The sequence below is a fragment of the Scyliorhinus canicula genome, chromosome 19 (genome assembly GCF_902713615.1).
Source record: "Scyliorhinus canicula chromosome 19, sScyCan1.1, whole genome shotgun sequence".
Taxonomy (NCBI): Eukaryota; Metazoa; Chordata; class Chondrichthyes; order Carcharhiniformes; family Scyliorhinidae; genus Scyliorhinus; species Scyliorhinus canicula.
This window is the reverse complement of record NC_052164.1, coordinates 30,538,784-30,562,931: the sequence shown is the minus strand read 5'-3', so window position 1 is coordinate 30,562,931 and position 24,148 is coordinate 30,538,784. Positions and strand designations below refer to the sequence as shown.

At 48.9% G+C, this 24,148-nt stretch overlaps 1 protein-coding gene across 1 annotated transcript in view; it reads left to right on the top strand.

The window, feature by feature from the left end:
• The window catches only part of asic2 (acid-sensing (proton-gated) ion channel 2), a 510,486-nt gene that overhangs the window by 304,390 nt on the left and 181,948 nt on the right, over positions 1-24,148 (top strand). The window contains exon 2 of the mRNA XM_038779460.1: positions 2,829-2,979. Within this exon, the coding sequence (XP_038635388.1) occupies positions 2,829-2,979 (151 nt within the window). The remainder of the gene's footprint in view (positions 1-2,828; positions 2,980-24,148) is intronic.

The window sequence follows — 24,148 nt, the reverse complement described above, 5'->3', positions numbered from 1 at the left end:
CAACACCAGGAGCAGCACACACTTCACCAGTGTGGGCGCCACGGTGATTAGCACTGCTGCCTCACAGCGCCAGGGACCCGGGTTCAATTCCGGCCTTGGATGAATGTGTGGAGATTACATGTTCGCCTGCATCTGCGTATGTTTCCTCCGGGTGCTCCGGTTTCCCCCCACATTCCAAAGATGTGCAGGTTAGGTGGATTGGCCAAGATAAAATTGCCCCTTAGTGTCTAGGGATGTACAGCTTAGGTGGGTTACGGGGTTACCTACAGGTGAGTAAGTATAGGTAGGGTGCTCTTTCACAGAATCAGTGCAGACTCAATGGGCCTCCTTTTGCACTGCAAGGATTCTATGGCCGGGATTCTCCCCAACCCGGCGGGGCGGGGGGTCCCGGTGTAACGGAGTGGCACCAACCACTCCGGCGTCGGGCCTCCCCAAAGGTGCGGAATTCTCAGCACCTTTAGGGGCTCGGCCCGCGGTGGAGTGGTTGGCGCCATGCCGACTGGCGCCAAAACCGGCGCCAATGGCCTTTGACACCCGGCGCCTGGAGTCGGGGCTGGCCGAAAGGCCTTCGCCGGTTCGCGCATGCGCCGGTGCGTCAGTGGCCGCTGACGTCACCACCGGCGCATGCGCGGTAGGGGGGTCTCTTCCGCCTCTGCCATAGTGGAGGCCGTGGCGGCGGCGGAAGAAAAAGAGTGCCCCCACAGCACTAGCCCGCCCGCCGATCGGTGGGTCCCGATCGCAGGCCAGGCCACCGTGGGGGCACCCCCCAGAGTCCGATCGCCCCGCACTCCCCCCCCCCCCCAGGCCCCGGGGGCCCGCTCGCGCTGCCAATCCCGCTGGCAGCAGAGGTGCTCCAATTCCCGCTGGCGGGAGAGGCCTGTCAGCGGTGGGACTTCGGTCCTTCGCGGGCCGGAGAATCACCTCGGGGGGGCGCGCCATGATTCCCACTCCCGCCGATTCCCGGGTGGCGGGGAATACCGGCCACGGCGGGGGCGGGATTTACGCCGGCCCCGGGCGATTCTCCAACCCTGCGGGGGGTCGGAGAATTCCGCCCTATGTTTCTATTCTATGTTACAGTGTGTCAACTCATCATTGAGAACAATACAAATTTTAATCCACCAGGGACAACATTTCACCACCTAAGTGATGCATGAAAAATGATTTTTTGACTGAAGAAAACAAGTCATAAAAGACTTTTAACGTGTTCAATTTAATTATAAAAGTCAATTGGTAAACTTTTATAGTTTAGAAATAATATAATAATGTTAATGGTTAGAACTGGTGCATTGACATATGGAGGCATGATTTTTTTTAAAGAAAGAGGGATTTTGTAATATATCACTCCAACATGGTTTAGCTACTATATGTTCATGCGTATTCACATCACTCACTGCTGCACTACAGACAGGATACGGAGCAGCAATGTATCAGTCCACAGGACAGGGTGTGATCTAAGAAATGCACTTTTAAAGAAAAATACATTTGTGTTTAAAAGTGTGATTATCTTGAATTTCTGGGAACCACAAGACATAACAATTGAGAAAAGAATGATGGTGAAAGGCAAAAATGGAGGTGGTCATGGGAGAAGTAAAGAAACAAAAGGTGTGCCAGGAAGAGACGTAAGTGGCTACAGAGGCACCCTCTGTCTAACAACAAATGGCAGCGTTGACTATGAACTGAATGTGGTGAGGTCCATGTCGAGAACATAATCCAGTGGAGATGTGGAAACCAGTAAAGTTTGGAAATGAAGCAAACCTTGTCTGAATGGGTCTGCATACCTTAAAATGGAACTACGGTATTACTGGTGACAGTGTGGCTGATTTTTTACTGGGATTTAGCAGTTTTGAGCTGGGTTTCCCTGCTTACGGTTCTACAGCTTGTGTTGAGAAAGCCTAGAATTGGATTTATGTAAAATATGTGTTGTATCTGGTCACATTGGCCGGAATCTTCCGGCCATTCGCACTGACGGGATCTTCTTGTCCCGTTGAAGGTGTACCCCTGCCGCAGGTTTCCCGACAGCAGGGTGTGAATTCAATGGGAAATCCTATTGACAGCGACAGGACCAGCGACACAGAAGATTCCGCCACTAGTCAATGGCGGGTCATCTCCCGCCTCCGAGAATTAACCCGCGGAGAGCACCGAGATTTAATGTGAACAGCCTCAATAAGTCACATGTGTCACTATTTGTGAATTGTAGGTCAATAGCGGCAATGGACTTTACATGCGCCACGATATTGCAAAATTTATGAATGTGACAGGCATTTATCCACCCAAGTGTATTGAACTAAATTTTTAGGATGGTACAAATTATTATATTCATATTTATACAACTCCTGCAGGCCGGCAACCCTCTGATGTGCGTTCCTCCCATCCTCATGCACCCTGACCTACTTGACTACTGTGTCTTCAGTTGCCTGACCCATAGCATTGGAATTCCCTCCCCAAAAAATGCTCCATCTCTTTTTTAAGACGCTCGATTTTTTTAAGTGTACCTCTTTGACTAAGGTTTCGGTCAATTGCCCCTAACGTCCCATTCTTTAGTTTGGTGCCTGGTTATGCTGAAGTGAAACAGCTTGAGACATGTTACTATGTTAAGGGTGCTATATAAATGCAAGTCATTGTATATAATATGCAGAACAGATTAGAATATAACTTCGTGTTAAATATTGGAGCAGGAATAAAACATCTGTTCAGTTCCACATGAGTTGACGATAGCATTTTTCCTAAATGCAGATTGATAAAACAGAACAATGTGAGTGCCAAATAGTGGAGAGTTAACTCCCTCACTGGCCTGTATTATTTATATTTATCTTTTATTTTTCCCTCAGGTTTTTACCAGATATGGGAAGTGCTACATGTTTAACTCAGGAAGTGATAACAAGCCCCTGCTGACCACCGTGCAGGGTGGGACCGGCAATGGTCTTGAAATTATGTTGGACATTCAACAGGATGACTACTTGCCGGTCTGGGGTGAAGCTGGTAAGAATTATTTCCTCCTATTCTGACAGAATTGTAGAGCCAGGAGAAAAGTTACAGCCGTATATGATGCAAAGTAAGAATTTTATATTTGATGGAAACATTTAGCGTGCATTATCCTTTTAGCATGTATTATCTTTAACATTATTACAATTTTTAAACATTCTTTCACAGGGTGCTGGCATCACTGGCCAGGTCAGCATTTATTGCCCATTCTTAATTACCCTTGGGAACGTGGTGCTGAGCGGCGTTCTTGAGCCGCTGCAGTCCATGTGGTGTAGGTAAGCCCACAGTGCCATTAGGGTGATTTTGTACCAGCGACCGTGAACAATCGTTGAGTTCCAAGTCAAGATGGTGAGTGGCTTGAAGGGAGAACCTGCAGGTGTTGCTGCTCTCATGCATCTGCTGCCCTTGTCGAAGGAACCGTGGTGAGTTTCTGCATTGCATTTTATAGATGGCACACAAACTATTGTACGTCTGCAGTTAAAGGAATGAATGTTGAAGGTTGTGGAAGAGTGGTGCCAGTTAAGCAGGCTGCTTTGCGGGTGTCGAAGCTTGAGTGTTGCACTCATACAGGAAAGTGGAGATTATTCCATTGCAATCCTTGTGGACAGGCTTTGGGAACCAGGAGGTGAGTTACTCACCGCAGAATTCCCAGCCTCTGACCTGCTCTTGTCGCTAAAGTATGTATATGGCTGGTCCGACTCAGTTTTTGGTCAAATAGTTCCAATTCTACCATTGTTAAAATTCTCAAAAACTGTTGATAAAAAGAAAACTGAGTTCATTTGCAAATATACAGAAACTTTCTTGAATACACAACAGTGTATCTTACAGTCACAAGTAATTTAAAAGGCTACATAGCTACTCTCGCTGTTATAATCCATAATCTAAAACGCGATTAAAAGCGAAATAATAACAACTATTTTTTATGTGGCTCTATTTGGACTGAACAAGTATGGTAAAATATGGATGCAGCACATTCAAAGAAATGTGCCTGCATTAATCGTCCTTACTAGACATGACACTTGTAAACCTCAGCATTTCGGGAACATTATGTTCCGCATAATATTTAATCACCTCCATTTGTACTTGTGACAAGCACTGATTTTTCTTAACAGTGTGTTAATTGTTACCGTGGATTTCTGGGATCATCATGTAAGAATTAAAGCAGAATCGCACAGGAACAAGATGAAACATCTGTTCAGTTCCAGATGAGTTGCCTGTTGTGTCCTCCATGGCTGCAAATTGATAAGTCTGAGAATAATGTAAATTACAGATGGTGATGCAATCGGCTGCAGTTTTTGCATTTAATGACATGCATCCCTGTCGTTGCCAAGGATTATTTTCCTTTGGTATTGATGAATTGTCCTTGTTCTAATTATACCATGAGAAAGAGGGTAGCTGGTTGTTTTATTCCTCTCTCAGTGAGTATGTTGATAGGCAACATGATCATGGGTCAAAGAAGCCGTTCAGCCTGGGGCATCAGCTTTGATTGCAAGCTGTTTTATAGACATTTTGATAAGGAGACAGGAGACATTGATTGCCCAGAGCCTTGTGTGAGCTACAATAGGAGGTCAGAATCCACCTTCTCCAGAATTGTATTGGCCACAGTCAACCTTCAGTGAGCTATCTATCTGCAGATCTCACAGTCAACAGTCGCAGAACTGGTTTGTGTTCTACGAATCAGTTCTAACCTAGTCAGGGACTATGGCAAGCAATCCGTTTTGCCTGTAAAATCTATGATTGTAAAGATAAATGTGTTGTTTCTTTGTTATCTTATATATTCAAGAAGTATACAATAATTATAGAAGCGTTTTGACCAGGTTGTCAATAGCACTTATTTGTCCGTGAGATCATACGCAAAAAAAGCCAGAGTAGGTCATTCAGCCCTTCGAAAGATAATGGCGGATCTGGTTCTGGTCTCAACTCCATTTTCCCTAAAACCCTTGGCTCTCTTATCCATCAAAGATCTGCCCAATGAAGCCTCAAAAAATTCCAATGATCCATGCTCCACTGCTTTCTGGAAAGAGAATTCCGCAGATTAACCCCCTCAGAGAGAAATACTTTAGAATTCTATATATATGCCACCGTAGGGATAGAGGCAGGTGGTGGCGACATCCAGGAGAATCTTTTAAAACACTAAATTTGACAGGAGTGTATCTATTCAGTTTGTTTTCTGGGAGGAACTTAGTACATTCCAGTGCCCAGTATACAAATTAAGGGCTCTTGTGATTGGGTCTCTAGATTTCATTAGCAATGATCTCGGTAGAACCTGGGCATAAAACAATGCATCTAGATTAGGTAGCTGGAAATATAGGGTGGAGTTTTTCGATTGCGCCTGTCCGGCAACCGTAAATTCCCGCCCGAGGTCAACGGACTCAGATGCATGGTGCCATCCCGTCCATGGCGATTTTGCAGCGGGCGCAGCCGAAAATGTCAACCTAGAAGGTCCACTTGCAGGAATGGTGGATGATGCCGATCCAAGAAAATATCCAATGTAAAAACCTGAAAACATGAGAGCGCTTGTTGTTGATAACCCCCAGTCAGGGAGTTCACCATGTCAGGAAATACTTGCATCAATTCTCGCCCACGTGAATCCCGGCCCACAGGACTAGAGACTCATGCGGGCTTGGAGAATCCCACGCCTAGCCCGTTGATAGGATTCAAATGGACCCATTCAAATATTTTTTTAAAATTTAGAGTACCCAATTCATTTTTTCCAATTAGGGGGCAAATTAGCGTGGCCAATCCACCTACCGTGCACTTCTTTTGGGTTGTGGGGGTGAAACCCACGCAAAAACGGGGAGAACACTGGGAAACACGGAAACCCACGCAAACTCCAGACTGACAGTGGCCCAGAGCCGGGATTGAACCCGGGACCTTGGCGCCGTGAGGCAGCAATGCTAACCACTGTGCCACCGTGCTGGCCGGACCCATTCACATTGACCCATTTGCATTCTCCCACTGGCACAAGGGGTGTTGAGAGGAGGGGGGGGCGACGGTGTGTTGACCCCGGGCATCCGTCGCCCCCCCCCCTCTGCACGCCGCTGCCCCCACCCCAACCCCCCCTCACCATCCCTACCCCCCTCCAACGCTCCTACCCCCCTCACCACCCCTACCCCCTCCAACGCCACCCCCCCTCTCTCTCAACACCGGTACCCCCCCTCTCCTCTCAATGCAGGTACCCCCCCCTCCTCTCAATACAGGTACCCCTCCTCCTCTCAACGCAGGTACCCCTCCCCCTCTCTCCTCTCCTCTCAACTCAACGCCGCAACCCCCCCCCCTCCTCTCAACTCAACGCCGCAAACCCCCCCTCTCTCCTCTCCTCTCAACGCCGCAACCCCCCCCCTCCCTCCCTCCCTCTCTCCCTTCCTCCCTCTCTCCTCAACACCCCCTCCCCAAACGCCGGGTCTCTCCCTCCCCCCCCTGCCCCCAAACGCCGGGTCTCTCTCTTTCCCCCCCAAACGCCGGGTCTCTCTCTTCTCCTCCTCCCCCCCCCCCCCAACGCCGGGTCTCTCTCTTTCCCCCCCCCCAACGCCGGGTCTCTCTCTTCCCCCCCCCCCCCCCCCCCCAATGCCGGGTCTCTCTCTTTCCCCCCCCCCAACGCCGGGTCTCTCTCTTTCCCCCCCAAACGCCGGGTCTCTCTCTTCTCCTCCTCCCCCCTCCCCCCCCCCCCAACGCCGGGTCTCTCTCTTTCCCCCCCCCCCAACGCCGGGTCTCTCTCTTCCCCCCCCCCCAAATGCCGGGTCTCTCCCCCCCCCCCCCCCCCCCCCAACGCCGGGTCTCTCTCTTTCCACCCCCCTCAAGCGCCGGGTCTCTCTCTTCTTCCCCCCCCCCAAACGCCGGGTCTCGCTCTTCTCCCCCCCCAAACGCCGGGTCTCTCTCTTTCCACCCCCCTCAAGCGCCGGGTCTCTCTCTTCTTCTCCCCCCCCAAACGCCGGGTCTCTCTCTTCTCCCCCCCAAACGCCGGGTCTCTCTCTTCCCCCCACAAATGCCGGGTCACTCTCTTCTCCCCCCCCCCCCAAACACCGGGTCTCTCTCTTCTCCTCCCCCCCCCCAAATGCCGGGTCTCTCTCTTCTCCCCCCCCCCCCAAACGCCGGGTCTCTCTCTTCTCCCCCCCCAAACGCCGGGTCTCTCTCCTTCCCCCCCCCCAAACGCCGGGTCTCTCTCTTCTCCCCCCCCCCCCCCAAATGCCGGGTCTCTCTCTTCTCCCACCCCCCCCCCAACGCCGGGTCCCTCTCCTTCCCCCCCCCTAAATGCCGGGTCTCTCTCTTCTCCTGCCCCCCCCCCCCCAATGCCGGGTCTCTCTCTCTCTTCCCCCCCCCCAACGCCGGGTCTCTCTCCCCCCCCAACGCCGGGTCTCTCTCTTCTCCTCCCCTCCCCCAAACGCCGGGTCTCTCTCTTCTCCTCCCCTCCCCCAAACGCCGGGTCTCTCTCTCCCCCCCCCCCCCACAAACGCCGGGTCTCTCTCTTCTCCCCCCCCCCAAACGCCGGGTCTCTCTCTTCTCTCCCCCCCCCCCCAAAACGGCGGGTCTCTCTCTCCCCCCTCCCCCCAAACGCCGGGTCTCTCTCTTCTCCTCCCCCCCCCAAAACGGCGGGTCTCTCTCACCCCCCTCCCCCCAAACGCCGGGTCTCTCTCTTCTCCTCCCCCCCCCCCCCAATGCCGGGTCTCTCTCTCCCCCCCCCACGCCAGGTCTCTCCCCCCCCCCCCCCCCCCACACCGGGTCTCTCTTCTTCTCCCCCCCCCCCCAAACGCCGGGTCTCTCTCTTCTCCCCCCCCCCCCCCCCAACGCCGGGTCCTCTCTCTTCTCCCCCCCCTCCCCCCTCCAAACGCCGGGTCTCTCTGTTCTTCCCCCCCCCCCCAAACGCCGGGTCTCTCTCTCCCCACCACACAAACGCCGGGACTCGCCACTTCCGCAGCGGTGAAACTGACGCGTATCGCGTCAGTCCGCTGCTGGCCCTTTCGGGAACGGAGATTAACGGCTTAAAAGAAGGCCCATACGCCGGAGTCATCCGCACCGCTTTTTCCCGCCGGAAATGGGCGTCACGTCGGTCCGCGGAGAATTTCGCCCCTTAAGTCTGTGTCCTCTCGTTCCCACAGTATCGGCATTGGACTCTTGCCAAATGTCAAAAATGTCAATCTTGTGATCTTCACTTTTGAGGCACATTTTGACCACTTTTAAATGCATTTATTTATTGGTCCCACTTTTGTATTTCTCCAAGGAAATCTTCATTATTGAATGTTGTTGGTATCTCTGAGTTTTCTGTTAGCCGCAGTCACTGCCATTGTGTAATCTAAGATCAGTGCTGTGTGAGACATCATGGGCATGTCATTGTCATGGTAACTTGCTTAGGGCTGGTGTACATTAGTATTGAACTGAGCTATGGTTTGGGTGCCTGCAGGGTTCATATTTATACTTCAACAAGATTTTTGTCAGGGTGTTGGAATTCTGAAAGACCTACACCAGCTGGAAGAGCGACAAATCTGTTTGCTTTAATGTGTTATATCGGGGGCCAAGGAGGAAATTAATGTTTGCCAATACAAACCTGCCTGTTACGAGGCATGCATTTCATACTGAACCTGGTGCTATAATTGCACGACTATTATCTTCATGATTTGTTTACTTTTAATAAGAGCAGGTTCTTCTTCGTGACCTAGTTCAACTGAGTTGCTTAAACATTTTTCTTAAATGAACAACTGAGATTTCCAGTAAAATGCAACCTAGGAATTGTAAAATATATGAGCCCGAGACTTGCCAATTATTTAATGTTGTCCACACCTGGTAAGACACAGACATGAGATATTCCAATTACAGGGAAACGGTATGCAATAGACTAAATGAGAGAGTGTAATCCTTGAATGGAACTTTACCCATGCTGAAAAAAATATTGATGAGCATTTGCACAAAGACACACTATCCAGGAAAAAGCAGACCACTTGATTGGCACCCCATCCACTATCTTAAACATTCACTCCCTGCACCACTGAGTCGCAGTAGCAGAGTACACACCATCAACAAGACGTACTGCAGCAGCTCCAAGGCTCTTTCAACAAGACCGTTCAAACCCTCACTCGAAGGAGAAAGCAAATGCATGAGAACAGCACCACCTATAATTTCCCCTCCTGAGTCATACACCATCCTGACTTGGAATAATCTCGCCATTTCTCAGTTCTTCACTGTCTCTGGATCAGTTCCTGGGGCTCCCTCCCTAACAGCAGTGTACGTGTACCTACACCAGACAAACTGCAGCAATTCAAAAAGACGGCTCACCACCACTTTCTCATCGAAAACCTGGAATGGGCAATAAATGTATCACCAGCGGTGCCCACATCCATGAACGAACAAAAAAGCCATACACATGCACAGGCATTCGCACACACTATAATCCTCACCCTGCAAAGCTCCGATCTCCACTTGTGCTAAAATCAGGGATCCAGCTTCTTGGAGTTCCGATCATGAGATGGACATAATCTGTTCCTAGGATGGCAAACCCGCAGCCCACTGGGATGACTGCACCCACTTACCAGAGTCAGTTTATTTAAATAGCTTCCGGTCCATGGATCAGCAACCAGCAATATGGATCTGCAATATGTGGCCATCTGGGGAAATTTGGAGGAGCATGTGCAATTATCGGTAACAAACTACATGGCGGTAGGGGGTGGATGGTCGGGGTGGGGGTGGGGTGGGTGATGTTATTATTTTGACCAAGCGTCAAATTGAGTTTTAAATAATTGAATACCTCCAAGAGCTAGCATGGCCATGAGGACGTAGCGAGAGGTGCAGGTTCCATAGTCAGAAAGGTCTGGGTCGGCCTGGGATAAGGAGAGGGGCAGACCTAACACATGAAGCACAAAGGCCTTTCCAATCCTTCAAGAACAACATTTGCTTTTCCCCAACCAGGAGCACCTGACAGATCGGACCTGCCTCTGATGGCCGCAGCAAACAAAATAATGGTGGAAGCAAAATGTTTGAGAGGAATCACTTTGGAAAATAAATGCCTTACGGGACAAGAAAATCAAACAGAAATGGCAAATATTAATGTGCCAATTAAAATTGCAAATCGCACACTGTGATACGAAGAAGGTTTTAATTTCAAACCAGAACATAAAATGTTCACGACTGGGACATGAACCCAGAAGTTTCCGCCGAGGCGGCAAGAGTTCTTTCAACTGGGCTACGGTTGTTCATTTGCACCTGGAAATTGTTCATCACATAGAGCAACTTTTCATGAAGATCTTCAACAAACTACATTAATAAAAAAATTATATTTGTGATATAGCCTTTCTCAGGCAGCTCATCTTCTTATCCTGCTTACAATTTTTGAATTAAAAGTTCCTAAATCTGTACACTGGAGAGAGAGAGAGAGAGACAAAGAGAGGGTGGAGGGAGAGAGAGCCACTGTTTTTAAATCCATCCTCCACTTGTGAATTTGGTGGGAGAGGGACACGATTTGAAAGTTGTTTAAGGTGAAGTTTTATTCCTGGATGACCTTAGTGACCACAATTCGGTGTCTTTCACTATTTCAATGGAGAGGGATAGGGCCATACGGCAGGACAAGGTTTATAATTGGGGGCAGGGTATTTATGATGCGATTAGGCAAGAATTAGGGAGCATAAGATGGGAACAGAAACTCTCAGGGAAAGGCACAAATGAAAAGTGGAGCTTGTTCAAGGAACAAATACTGCATGTCCTTGATAGATATGTCCCTGTCAGGCAGGGAGGAAATGGTCGTGTGAGGGAACCATGGTTCACAAAAGAGGTTGAATATCTTGTCAAGAGGAACAAGATAGCTTGATCTTGGTTTCGGACAATTCTCAGCACAACATTGAGGGCCGAAAGGACCTGTTCTGTGCTGTACTGTTCTATGATAATTCTATGATTTTCTGGACTGGTGAAAAGAAAATACCTAAAGGTCACCCATTCCCCACCTCAATGGACTGTATCTTTAAATGGGATATTCTCCCCTTCTCCCTCCCCTGAAAAATGTGTGCCTCTGTCGGGTAGAGACTGGCATTTCACAGTCTTATCATGACATCTGCAAATTGTAGCACCCCCACCTGCGGGAGCGTGAGACAGATCATTTCAAGAAGTGGCAGCAAAGCCCCTTCCCAGGGAGGGAGTAGGCAGGAGAGTTTGGGAAAGTCTGTTTTGATTGAGCATATTAACTGACTAACGCTGAAAAATTGATATCAATAAATTCTGCACACTGTCAGATTTCACATTACCCGTGTAAACACTCAATCACTTCACACAATGAAATGCATCAATATACCTCAAAATTAATTTGAATACTGACAAAGTAGGATGCCAATTTTGACTGTTAAATCCCTACCTCAATGTAAGATTTATTTTAAATTCATGAGAAGTCAGCAGCAGAATCTGCATTCAGATTCATTTGAAGTGCCGTATTATAGCAAACGGCGGGTATCTTAAGGAGGCAACAGCTATCTCGGCTGTTGGCAGACGAGCCGGAAAGACCACCACATTGCCTCTTTTCATGAAAGCCTCGCGCATCTTCTTCCACTCAGGTATCTGATAGGCCTTTCCCCAGGATCAAGAACCCTGCAAATAGAATTCCTGCCGGCCGAGGGCTACCGGCCAATCAGATTTACTGAATTGCAGGACCTCCAGGGAGGCACTGACTACTGTCTGACCAACACCCATCTGAGACCTCGTATCATCGCTGCCTGCCCCAAGCCACAGTTGAGGGATGGAGGTCACAAGGCAGAGGACTCAGCAGCAAGGGAAGGGGCATGGCTTTCAGTGGGTCACCCCCACCTTCCTCCCCTTCCTACTGTCAGGGCCCTAAATCAGGCACAGAGTACTTTTGAATGACAAACTACTCCCCCCCTCTCCCTCCCCCCACCCCAAACCCCACCACCGGCACCTGCAGGCAAACCCACTCAGGTTTACATGCTGTGTTCCACACATGGTGAACTTAGTCACCCGCTGCTGGGTTGATACCAGCGAAGGTGAGATGAGGTCTTTAAATGGGCATTTGGTGGCCAGGCGGGAAACTCGTCCTCAGGCTTTGTTGGCGTGGATTTAATTGGGTTAATAGTGTGAACATGGCTGGATCCCCACTCAGCAACCTTTCACCTGATTAATATCACCCAACCACACTGGTCTAAACTGGTCTTGTATATCTTAAAATGAAACAGCAATAATAACTGGGACATAAGAATACTGGTCCAAATTGTAACTTTCCGATTGGGATCATGGGCGAGGGCAAATTATTCTGCCTTCGATTTCTAATGGAATGTACCCTCCAGAAAAGAACAATTCAATCTCCAACAAAATGGAAATAGCGCTGGTTAAATGGGGGCGCGATCCAACGGTCACGCGGCCCCGAAAAAGCAGCTCACTGCAGTGCAGCCTGGCAAATAAAAGCCGCAAGACCCCTCTCCTGGGATCCACCCAGCTCGCAACATTTCGTGAGATCGAGTGTGATCTCGTGAGACTTTGCGATGGAAATCCTGCCCATTGTGGGCTGAATCACTTTTTGGCAAATCTGCATATTAGAGTGAGACAGCTGGTCTCACTCTAATTCCTGAGGTACCTGCGGCTTTGGGACTTATCCCCTTTGCCTTGGAGACCTTGGGCAATGCCGTTCAATACTGCCCCTCACAAACTGGGACCAGATGGAATGGCACTCGTGGGGGTCTCCCAGGGGTTCAGAGCCCCAAGTTGCATGCCCTTTGGGCAGGGTGCCCTAGCACTGCTGGTTACACTTGGGCATCCTGGCAGTGTCACCTGGGTGCCAGCCTGGCACTTCCAATATGTCCAGGTGGCATTGCCAGCTGGCATAGGCATGGTAAGGGTGCCAAGTTGGCATTCTTTGCATATGTGATCAGCCGGTGGTGATCTGAATGGTGCTGACGGCGCGTGGTGCGGCTGAGGACCCTCCCATAGTGCGTTTGAGCTGGGGCAAGGTCGGGATTGCTTTGGGGGCCTCGAAGATAAAAATGGCATCCCGATCTCTCGCTACACTGAGGGGTTCTAGCGTGCGGAGCTCCCTAGTGTACAAAACGGGGCTATGTGTGGCCTCAGCCATGCATTCCCCACTGAGACCCTTATACAATGCAAGTCGTGTTGAATAGACATGTCTTTCTTAGCATTACGAGCGCCGGGAAACATGCGGCTAAACACACTCGCTATGGGACTTTGTTCCCATTTAGGTGAATTGAGCCCAGAACTTTTAATCATCATAAAATATTTGAAAATAGAAGGTATGTGTTGAAGTTTAATACGTGGAACAAAAGTACTGATACTACACAATACCTTCCTGCCCTATATACCCCCAAAAGTTCAGGCCGGAGCCTTATGTTACCCTGTGTTAACTTGACAGGTACCCAGCAATGATTCATCTGATATCATTAGAATGAAATGGGGAAACATAGCCAGGATTGCAGTTCCTGACCATTATTTAGTTATTCCTTCTCACAAATGTGAAAATGCCAATGCCAGGTTCACTGCGATGAAATAGCCAGCTGGCGTTCACCATCTAGGGTCACATATGAGAAATGGCCATTTCTGTGAGTTACCAGTTAGTTCTCAACAACCATGGGGTCATTCTCTAAAATCACAGTTTACGTCAAGAATTGTAGAGTTTACGGGAAAAGCAGAAACATTAAATACCTCAGAAATGACACTTTGGGCTGGTTTCTCCGTCCCGCTGCGCCAGATTTCTGATTCAGCAGGCCGTCGGGCTTCTCCGTTTCACCGTCTGGTCAATGGGGTTTCCCGTAGTGGGGCAGCCCCACGCCATCAGGAAACCCCCGGGCTGCGGGCAAAACGGAGCATCCTGATGGCAGAGAATTCAGCCCTTTGTTTCTCAAATCTTTGGTTTAAATTATTTTTCATTTAAACAAGGTCCCCCTGGCAAAATCTATTACATCCGGCCCATGGAAAAAAACAATAAATCTATGTTTATTTTTATTAACCTCTTCAATAACACAAATTTATCTATATCGTGCCTAATTTATTAAAAATTCTTGAGACTTCCTGTCACACATCCTTCCCAATGGTACAATGTAGTAATGTCTCCTGGCATTGAATAATGCTGTACTAGCAGTAAGATGTGCATCCAGTATTTGTAATAAATGGCACTTGCTACTCAGTCTACCTACCTTTGCCATGACCAGCCCAGGTCTGGTTGCTACTCCCTTTCACATTCAGTTTTCATAGACAAATTTTGATTTAATTTTTTCTTTTTAAAAATGTTTTACCTCTGCCTATTACTTACTGCAGTAGTTTGGCAACAGGCACCAACACCAAAAATAATAATGCATGACACCTGGTAACGACCTCATGTGCAGCATTTAAGCTGTGGCAGAACCTGCTTCTCGTGGATTGATGTTGTCCGCCATCAGTAAAAGTGAAGCTACCCCGTCCTGAAAGGGTTTGATTTACTCCACACCTATGGTCTTATGATGGACGGATGCCAATATTGGCAACGACATATTTATTTAGATTTACCTCAGCCTCTTGCTGCACCCACTGTTGCTGCCTCCAGGTGATCGTCCTGCCCTCTGATCTCAGAAAGTCCACTGGGTGTTCCTCTGCTCACAGAAACCCCAAAATCAAACTACATCAAACATTAGACAGGAAATCAGAGATGCATGTGTTAAAAGAACATCTGTGATTATGGGTTGCTTTATTCTGAATATAGATTGGGTGAATCAAATTAGTCACAGTAAAATAGAGGAGGAATTTCTGGAGTGTGCACGGAATGGTTTCCTGGACCAATACATTGAGGAGCCAACAAGGTTACAGGCCATCTTGGACTGTGTGTTCTGTAATGAAAAATGATTAGTTGCCAAACTAATTGTGAGAGATCCCTTGGGGATGAATGACCATAATATGACAGAATTCTTTATCATAGTGGATAGCGAGGTAGTTGGTTCTAAGACTAGGATCCTGAATCTCAGTGAAGGTAACTCTGATGGTATGAGGCATGAGTTGGCTGTGATGGACAGTGAAATATTATTGAAAGGAATGACAGTGGACAGGCAATGCCGGGCATTAAATGAACGAATGGGTGAACTCCAAATTTTGTTTATTCCTGTTGGCGCAAGAGTTGAAAGAGAACCATGTCCAAACCATGGCTTACAAGGAAAATTAGAGACAGTGTTAGGTTCAAAAGAAGAGGCACACAAGTTTGCAAGAAAAAGCAATACACCTGAGAATTGGGAACAGTTTAAAATTCAGCAAATGCAGACCAAGGGATTGATTAAGTTGGAGAAAATACAATATGAAGGTAAGCTAGCAAGGAATGTAAAAACTAACTGTAAACGTTTCTGTAGGTATGTAAAGAGAAAGAGATTGATAAAAGTGAATGAAAGGCCCCTTACAGTCAGAAACAGGGGACAAAGAAGTGGCTGAGAAACTCCATTCATACTTTGCTTCAGTCTTCACAAAGGAAGACATGAATAATGTATCGGGGAAACACAAGTTTTAATGAGGAGCTGAAGGAAATTTGTGTTAGTAGAGAAGTAGTTTTTAGGAAGATTAATGGGATTGGAGGTGGCTAAATCTCCAGGGCCCGATAATCTTCATCCCAGAGTACTTAAAGAAGTAGACCTAGAAACAGTAGATACATTGGCGGTCATTTTCCAAAATTCTTTGAACTCTGGAATGGCTCCTACAGATTGGAAGGTAGCTAATAGAAGCCCGTGATTCAAAGAGGGCGGAAGAGAGAAAACAGGGTACTATAGGTCAGTGAGCCTAATGTTGGGAGTAGGGAAGTTGCTAGAGTCCATTATCAAGGATTTCATAGCACAGCATTTGGATAGCAGTGTTATAATCAGAAAAATACAGCATGGATTTACGAAACCAAAATCATGCTTGACAAATCTACTGGAATTCTTTGAAAATGTAACTAGTTGAGTTGACCAGGGAGACCCAGTGGATGTGGTTTGTTTAAACTTTCAGAATGCTTTTGACAAGGTCTCACAAAGCAGATTACTTTGTAATGTTAAAACGTATGGGATTGCGGGTAGAGTCTTGAGATTGATAGAAAGCTGGTTAGTAGGAAGCAAAAGGTTGGAATAAATGGGTCTTTTTCCGATTGGCAGGCAGTGACTAGTGGGGTACGGCAGGGATCTGTGCTAGGAACCCAGCTGTTCACAATATATATTATGAGGGAACTAAATGTATCTCCAAATTTGTAGATGATACAAAGTTGAGTGGAAGTGTGAACTGTGAGGAGGATGTAGAGATGCTTCAACAGGATTTGGAGGCTGAGTGAGTGGTCACATGCATTGCAAATGCAGTATAACGTGGATAAATGTGAGGTAATCCACTTTGGTAGCAAAAATAGGAAGGCAGATTATTATTTGAATGGGTGTAAATAGAGAGAGGTGGTACTCAACAAGATTTTGGTGTTCTCGTGCATCAGTCACTGAAAGTAAACACGCAGGTTCAGCAGGCAGTAAAAAAGGCAAATGATTGTTGGCCTTCTTAGCGAGAGGATTTAAGTATAGGAATAGAGATCATGGATCATAGAATTTACAGGATGTTTTACTACAGTTGAATAGGATATTGGTGAGGCCACACCTGGGGTGCCGTGTGCAGTTTTGCTGTCCTTAGGCTAGATTCTCCACACCCGACGCCGAAATCGCGGTCGGAGAAGCCAGTTTCCTGCATGAAATTGGGACCGGCGCCGGTTCATGATTCTCCGCCCCTGCACCGAAAAGCAGCATACTCAGGGAGTATGCTGCGCAGATTATCCATCACCTGAGGCCATTGCCAGAGGCCCGCCCCGCTATTCTCCGCCCCTGTTCGACTGAATTCTCGATGGCATATTTCTAATGTGGTCCCAGCCATTCTAGAATCTTGCGTGGTGGCTGCTAACTCAGTCCACGGCCGCCACAGTCAGGGGCGGGCCGATCAGAGGACAGAGGGGGGCCGCTGGAGGCCGCTGCTGTGAGCATGCGCGACCTCTGACCTGCAAGTGCGGGGGGCCGTATTGGCAGCTACGACAGCTGCCTGCTGACCCCTTGAAAGGCAGTGAATCTGTGGGCTTTTAATGCCAGTTTTTCTGGCATAAAAGACCACAGTTTTCACGATGCTGTAGGGACATAGTCCCTGAAACAGAGAATCCAGCCCCTTATCTGAGGAAAGATGGAGGGAGTGCAGCGTAGGTTTACCAGCCTGATTTCTGGGATGGCAGGACTGATATATGAGTGGCTAAATCGATTAGGATTATAGTCATTTGAGTTTAAAAGAATGAGGCTGGGGGGGGAGGGGGGGAATCTCATAGAAAATTATAACATTCTAACTGGATTAGACAGGTTAGATTCAGAAAGAATTAGCGAAATTCTCCGACCCCCACGACGGGTCGGAGAATAGCGGGAGGGCCTTCCCGACATTTTTCCCGCCCTCCCGCTATTCTCCCCCCCCCCCCCCCCCCCGCCCAACTCCCGACACGAATCGCTGCCGCCGTTTTTTTACGGCCGGCAGCGATTCACAGCTGTTCGATGGGCCGAAGTCCCAGCCCTTTACTCTGTTTTTACGAACGGCAAACAGACCTGGTCTGGCCGTTCGTAAAAACGACGGGAACAACTCGCTTTTTATAACCATGGCGGGCAGCGGGCCCGATGCCCGCGCACTATTTGTCCTTCCGCCGCCCCGCAGTATCCATTCGCGGAGCGGCTGAGGGGCATCCCGGCCCGCGCATGCGCGGGTTTTGCGCAAATACGCGATGACGTCATCCACGCATGCGCGGGTTGGAGTCTTCCAATCCGCGCATGCGCGGCTGACGTCATATGACGCGTCAGCCGGCGCTAACTCCGGCAAGCGGGCTTAACGAAATTCGTTAAGCCCGTGATGCCGGAGCTTGCGGCGTCGGGCTGCTAGCCCCGACCGGGGACCAGAATCGGTTCCCGGTCGGGAAGGGGCGCGCTGGCGTCAAACCCGGGCGGGTTTGACGCCAGCCTTACGATTTCTCCCGTTTTGGGAGAATCGCGCCCAATGTTCCCAGTGATGGGCGAATCTAACAACTGGTCATAGTTTGAGGATAAGGGGTAAACATTTTAGGACTGAGGGGAGGAGAAATCCCTTCACCCAGAGGATGAATCTGTGGAATTCACTTTACAGAAAGTAGTTGAGGCGAAAACATTTGTAATTTCAAGAAAGAATTAGATATAGCTATGGGGGCTGAAGGGATCAAGGGATATGGGGGAAGGAGGGATCGGGGTAACGTGATGATCAGCCGCGATCATATGAATGGCGGAGCAGGCGCGAAGGGCCGAATGGCCTCCTCCTTCTATTTTCTATATATGTTTCTATGTATCCATTTCTGCCATCCACCATATTCGCTCCAAACCTGTAATTTGGCCCTTCTGGTGGGAGGCCTCTGCTAACCCCCCCACAACCACAACCACCACCATCACCACCACCAACAACTCTGGCCTTTTTTGTAACATTTAGAAAAAATAAATTCTCGCACTGATTTGGACAACTGCAGTTTAAATTGCAGGCAAAAAGTATTCTTCCAGTGAGTTAAAGGGGTTCCCTGTAAAAATGCAGATCAGGTTCCAACAACACCAAACCCGCTGGGATTGGTAGCCGGTGCCAGCTGTGTTGTGTTTTTCGACTGGTTGCAAATGTACAAATGATACACCAAGAATTGGTAAAACAGTAATGTTGGTTCTTTATTTGAAGATATACAAATAATTGCAATGAAAAGACTGCAGACAAGTCTGACCTGTAGGAATACTGCTGTAGTCTGACTACAGAGTCATGGGATTAGATTTCTAAACATGTCTAGTGGTGGGCAATGATGGACAGGAATTTTAGATATGCTTCCTTAAAGGTACATAAAATCGCAAAAGAAGAGTCCCTCTAAGGAAGGCAGGTTTATGTGTTATTTTAGTTTCCTTGTAGAGCAGGCGGAGCAAGAATACTTCTCCAGGCCGCATAAGGAAATTTTGGGCCTTTCCAGCTATGGGATTTCTCACTCCCCCAGCCTTTCCACATAACCTAGCGCCAGGGATTGGTCCAGCTGATCTCTAAATCAAAATGGCACAAATGTAATGAATGGTATCCCACCAACTTCCCACCACTTTTGGTCAGGAAGTTAGCAAGCAACGGGCAAAATGAGGCTTGGGTGATAAAACTGTCCCAACCCACCTTTTACCCCTCCTCACTAGCCACACCACTACTCATATATCTGGGAATAACATTCAAGGCCCGTATTGCATGCTATTTTTTAAAATTCAGCCCCACTGTGCAGCACACACACATCCCCAGTGAGGGAGACACTTCTAAGCTACAAAGGTCATGCCCAACCCCAAATAAATGGTGAAAGATACACAAAAGATTCCAGGGAGGATACAAAAGAAATATTGGGGCACAAAATTGTATAAGTGATAGAGATAAAGGAAAAAATGAATAACAGCAACAGATCAGGCAGAAGAAAATAGTGAGAAATGGATGTAAGAGAGAGAGAGACCGAACAACTCAAGAGAATGGGAAACGTCAAGAAAGCAGAGACGCTTCGGAAAGGAGAAGTGTCAGAGAAGCAGAACACATCGCAACAAACATCAGTGCAGAGAATGATAAATCATATAGCAGATATAAAAGAAAAGCCTTTGGTGATTCCCTTTGATGATGCACTATGAACAATTCCACATGGAATTCATTGGTAATATATTACACTATTTACATATAGAGCACATTTCCTACAATCATCACTTACTTCCTGTCAAACTCAAGACATCAAAGTATTGGACTGTGTTTTCACTCCAGCAACTTTTTTTTATTCTTTGATAAATTGTGGGCTTCGCTGATCAGGCCAGTCCATCCCTCATTGCCCTTCAACTGAGAGAGAGACTCACTGGACTATTTCAGAGACTCAACCAGCTTGCTGTGGTTTTGGCATCACATGGGGTCCAGAGCAGATAAGGATGGCAGATTTCCTTCCCAATGGGTTTTTACAATCATCAATGACAGTTTCATGGGTCACCATTACTGAGGATAATTTCAGGTTTCAATAATTGAATTTTAATTCCAACAACTGACATCGTGGGATTTGAAGCCATGTCCCCAGGATATTAACCTGGGCCTTTGGATCACACATCCATTGGCATTACCACAGCACCACTTTCTCCGCCTCTTGTCTAGCTGAGCTCTAAGAAAACACGTACTGTCAACAGCCCCAATATAGCACAGCTAGTCTTGAGCAACCTCAACCCAGTTTGACCACAGCCTACATAATTGTACCTATTTGGTCATAAGGCAATGATTTCGATATTTGCTAACCTGTATTCCACATTGCCCCTGAGGCTCAGAATATTCTCTTCCTTAGAAAACCCACACTTCTCAACTTTCCATGAATAGTCCAATAGCAGGTTTAACAATTAAGGGAAGAAACCTTGAAGGAATTCCTCAACTGTGTGTAACCTTCGGATAGATTGCATCATGTTGGACAAGGTAAAAATATTTAACAGCCATGCTGTTTTGCTGCACGCATCCCTCAAATGCCACCCTTGCTTTCTGTACCAGCGTAATCAGCTGGAGGAGTTTCATTTCATTACAGGCTCCTTCTAGCCTTTAAGTGCTTTTGTCAGGTCCGTGAAATGTAGAATCAGTAAAAATCAGGGATTTAATTCAGTCATTTACCAAAACAAGTGCACATTATGCAGCACTCTCTTCCTCTACATCAGCCACTTAGGAACTGGTTCAGATGGGTTTTTATCAGCGTGTACAAAATGGAAAAGGAAATAGCACTAAGTGGGCAGTCTGGACAGATACTCGGGGAACTCGCCACAGGACAAAAAAACAATCAAGAGCAATGATTCAAAGTAACTGATGCACCATCAATTGGACACGAGGCAAGTGGTAGTTTCAAACAACAGGCTTTAATACACTAGATGTGTGCCTGGCAGTAGATGTACAGAGAAAGGCCGACTGCCAGCCGGTACGGGTTCTTATACCCTGCCTCGTAGGCGGAGCTACCTACCTCTCAGCCAATCAGTGGGGGAGTCACATGACTAGCCTCAGCTAATTGGCAGAGAGGCACATGACTTGCCTGGGCCAATGGACAGCAAGTCTTCTGCACCAATGGCAGCTTGGTTCTAGGGTACCGTAACCTCCCTAGTCATACTACCACAATAACGAGACACAGGAAAATTGTATGCTTTCAAAAGGCAATATCAGCATTCACATGCAGGGCAGATTGTGGCAGTGTGGCACAGTGGGTGGCGCTACTGCTTTTCTCAGCTAAGTTCCAGTCCCAGCCCAGTGGTGCGATTCAGCCACCATGTTGCATCCAACGGAGCCAGGCACGACAGATGAATCCCAGGAGGGGCCCAAATTGGCTTCACACCGCACCGTCGGATGGAGATCCTGCAGGAGAATGGACATGTGGTCAGTGGGAAGTATGGATCAGTCTTTATGCATTAACAACTCAAGTGTGACAGGACATTTGGGTGGTGGCCGGTGGATCCACACCTCTGCACACAAGCCAACCTCTATGCCGGAGACCGGTCTGCCCTTGGCCACCCCTGCAGCCTCCGGGGCCCATTCTTCGAAGGGTTAAGGACAATGTCCGAGGCCCCGCAGCATATTTGGTCTTTCACCCATCTGTTGTGGGCCACATAGGGGGCATCATGAGGCACATGCTTTGTTCCTCCCGGGGGGGTAGGGGGAGAGAGTATGCGAGAGGAGATGGGGGGGGGGGGGGGGGGGGGGGCAGCATGAGCTGCACTGCTGGACATGGGCGGGTAGGTGCACAGTAAGGGTCTGGGCATGGGAGGTGTCAGTTACATGGTTGTGGATGGGGGGTGGTTGGTAGGGATGGCGGGTGGTGGCGGTGCCAGGGGGCAGGTGCCAACCCATTCACGCGGCGCAGTGGATGTCGTTGATCTTACGACACTGGATAACGGTCTTCCTGGTGACGTTCTCGGAGCTGATGATCCCTGCCACTTTCTTCCAGTCAGCATACTGAGAAACGTTTCCATTAAATCATGCCCTAAGTGTGGGTGAATGCCACTGCAGATCTCATCCAAAAAGTCAATGGGAAACACCTAGTCAAACTCGCTCAAAATGACACTTGGGTGCAATTCTCCGGCCTCGTTACACTCTCGCTCAAGCGAAACTAGGCTGGTGAATTGCGGGAGTGGTCAAAAACGAGATCCGTGCCGGGTGCCAAACAGTTTGCAATGCAACCGGCCCACACCCATAGGCGAAATCTGGATCTCACTACCAGGGATGCCTGGAAAGATGGGCAAAGGGTCCGGAGGTTGGTCTGCATTGCGGAAGGAAGTGACAGAGGCGTCATAGTGGGTGTGCAAAAAGGTGTTTAATGTGCTGTACAATACCCCACGCCTGATGGTGTCGCCCTCTCCCCACACCCTACCTTCCCCTACCCCAGTGCCTTCAGTGATCAGAACGTGCTTGGCCCTACTCGCTCTGCCACTACATCTAGGTGTTTCCCCAGGATGTACATTTGAGGTGGAGGCTGCCAGTTACCTACCTCTTCCCGTGGCCTTCGATACTAGGACATGTCCCGCAGAACCTCATCAAGGTCAGTTTGGTACTGGGTGACATCTCCCAGCGAGTTGGGCATTCTGCCGAGACCCTTAATCATGGCCGTCACTGACAGCATGATGCCTTGGACACCTTCGCTCATGGTGCCGACATTGTACCCCAGGCTGTCCATTACAGTCGCCACTGCAGCAATGTTGGCCTCGGTGCCACTCTTTGCCGACACCATCTCCTGTGCCCATAGCCTCTAGGACTCCTCCAATCAGCTATGGATCTGCTGGAGTGACACTGACATCTCCCTCTGAATGTCCTGGCTGCTCCCTATCATCTCCATCATCTCCAAGTATCTCTTTACCACATGCTCAAAATCAAGCTGGGAGCCAGCTGCCACCTGGGATCCAGCAGCCCTCTCTTTTGGGGTTTCCTGCCTCTACCTGATGTGCATCATCAGCAGTGTGTTGCTCACCAGAATCCTGGCCACTAACATGTCCCAGTGTATCTGCGCTGATGGTGGTGGAAACACAGCTGTTGCCATGACTGTAACAGTTGTATCCTCGGAGCTCTCCTCCGAGGTGTACTCCTCGGAGTCAGAAGAATTGCCCGCCCGGGATGGGCCATCGGCATCGGACATGTGGGTGAATGGACATGTGGTCAGCGGGAGGGATGGTTCAGTCAGTAAGGCAATAACAGCTCACATTTGATAGGTCCTCGAGGTGAAGCCTAGTGGTTCCTCACCTGTGTGGCGTCCGCCAGCCTCCCTGTTGTTGACCGATCTGTCCTCAGCCAACCCAGTCACCTCCAGGACTCGATACTCAAAGGAGGTCTAGATTCTTAAGTCCGGCACCACTCCGCCTGCCTGGGAGGCGGCGGAGTGGTGCCGGACCCCTGACGGTTATGGGAGAGCTTTTCCTGAGGAGACACAGAGAGGGCATTGTTACCCACACGCGTGTTTAACAGTGGTGTGGGCTTGGAGGAGAGGTGAAGGAAGGGTTGGGGGCTGAAAGGGGGAGGAGGGAGAAGAAGGGTTGGGGTCATATGGGGAGTTGGGTGGTGGATGCTTCCTTGTGGGGGGTGCGTTGGTGTCTACTCATTTGTGCCACCTGGTGTAGGTCGTTGACCTTCTTACGTCACTGAAGGCCAGTCCTCCTGGTCACTCTCCCAGAGCTGACAGCTGCCGCCATCTCATCTCAGGCAGCACTGGCTACCTTGTAGCTAACTCTCCGGGAGCATGGGGGAGCAGGACATCCCTCCTGGCCTCCACTACATCTGGGAGCCTCCCCAGGTCAGCATCCCTGAATCTTGGGGCCGGTCTCCTCGGCGCCATTATTGCGAGCTGGCTGTGGTTGGCTGAGCACCCACCTTGTTAGCGGGAGCTGGCGAGCACGGTCCTGGCGCATCAGCTGGCGAGCCTTCATTTGCGATGAGAAACACGGGAGGCCTCATTAAGTAGACTAATTAATGTTAAATTCAGTTGCCGGCCTAGTTAGGCTGAGCATCGGGAAGTTTGCAGCAGTTCAGTCAGCACGGTAGCACATGTGAATAGCATTGTGGCTTCACAGCGCCAGGGTCCCAAGTTCGATTCCCCACTGGGTCACTGTCTGTGCGCAGTCTGCATATTCTCCCCGTGTCTGCATGGGTTTCCTTTGGGTGCTCCGTTTTCCTCCCAAAATCCAAAACT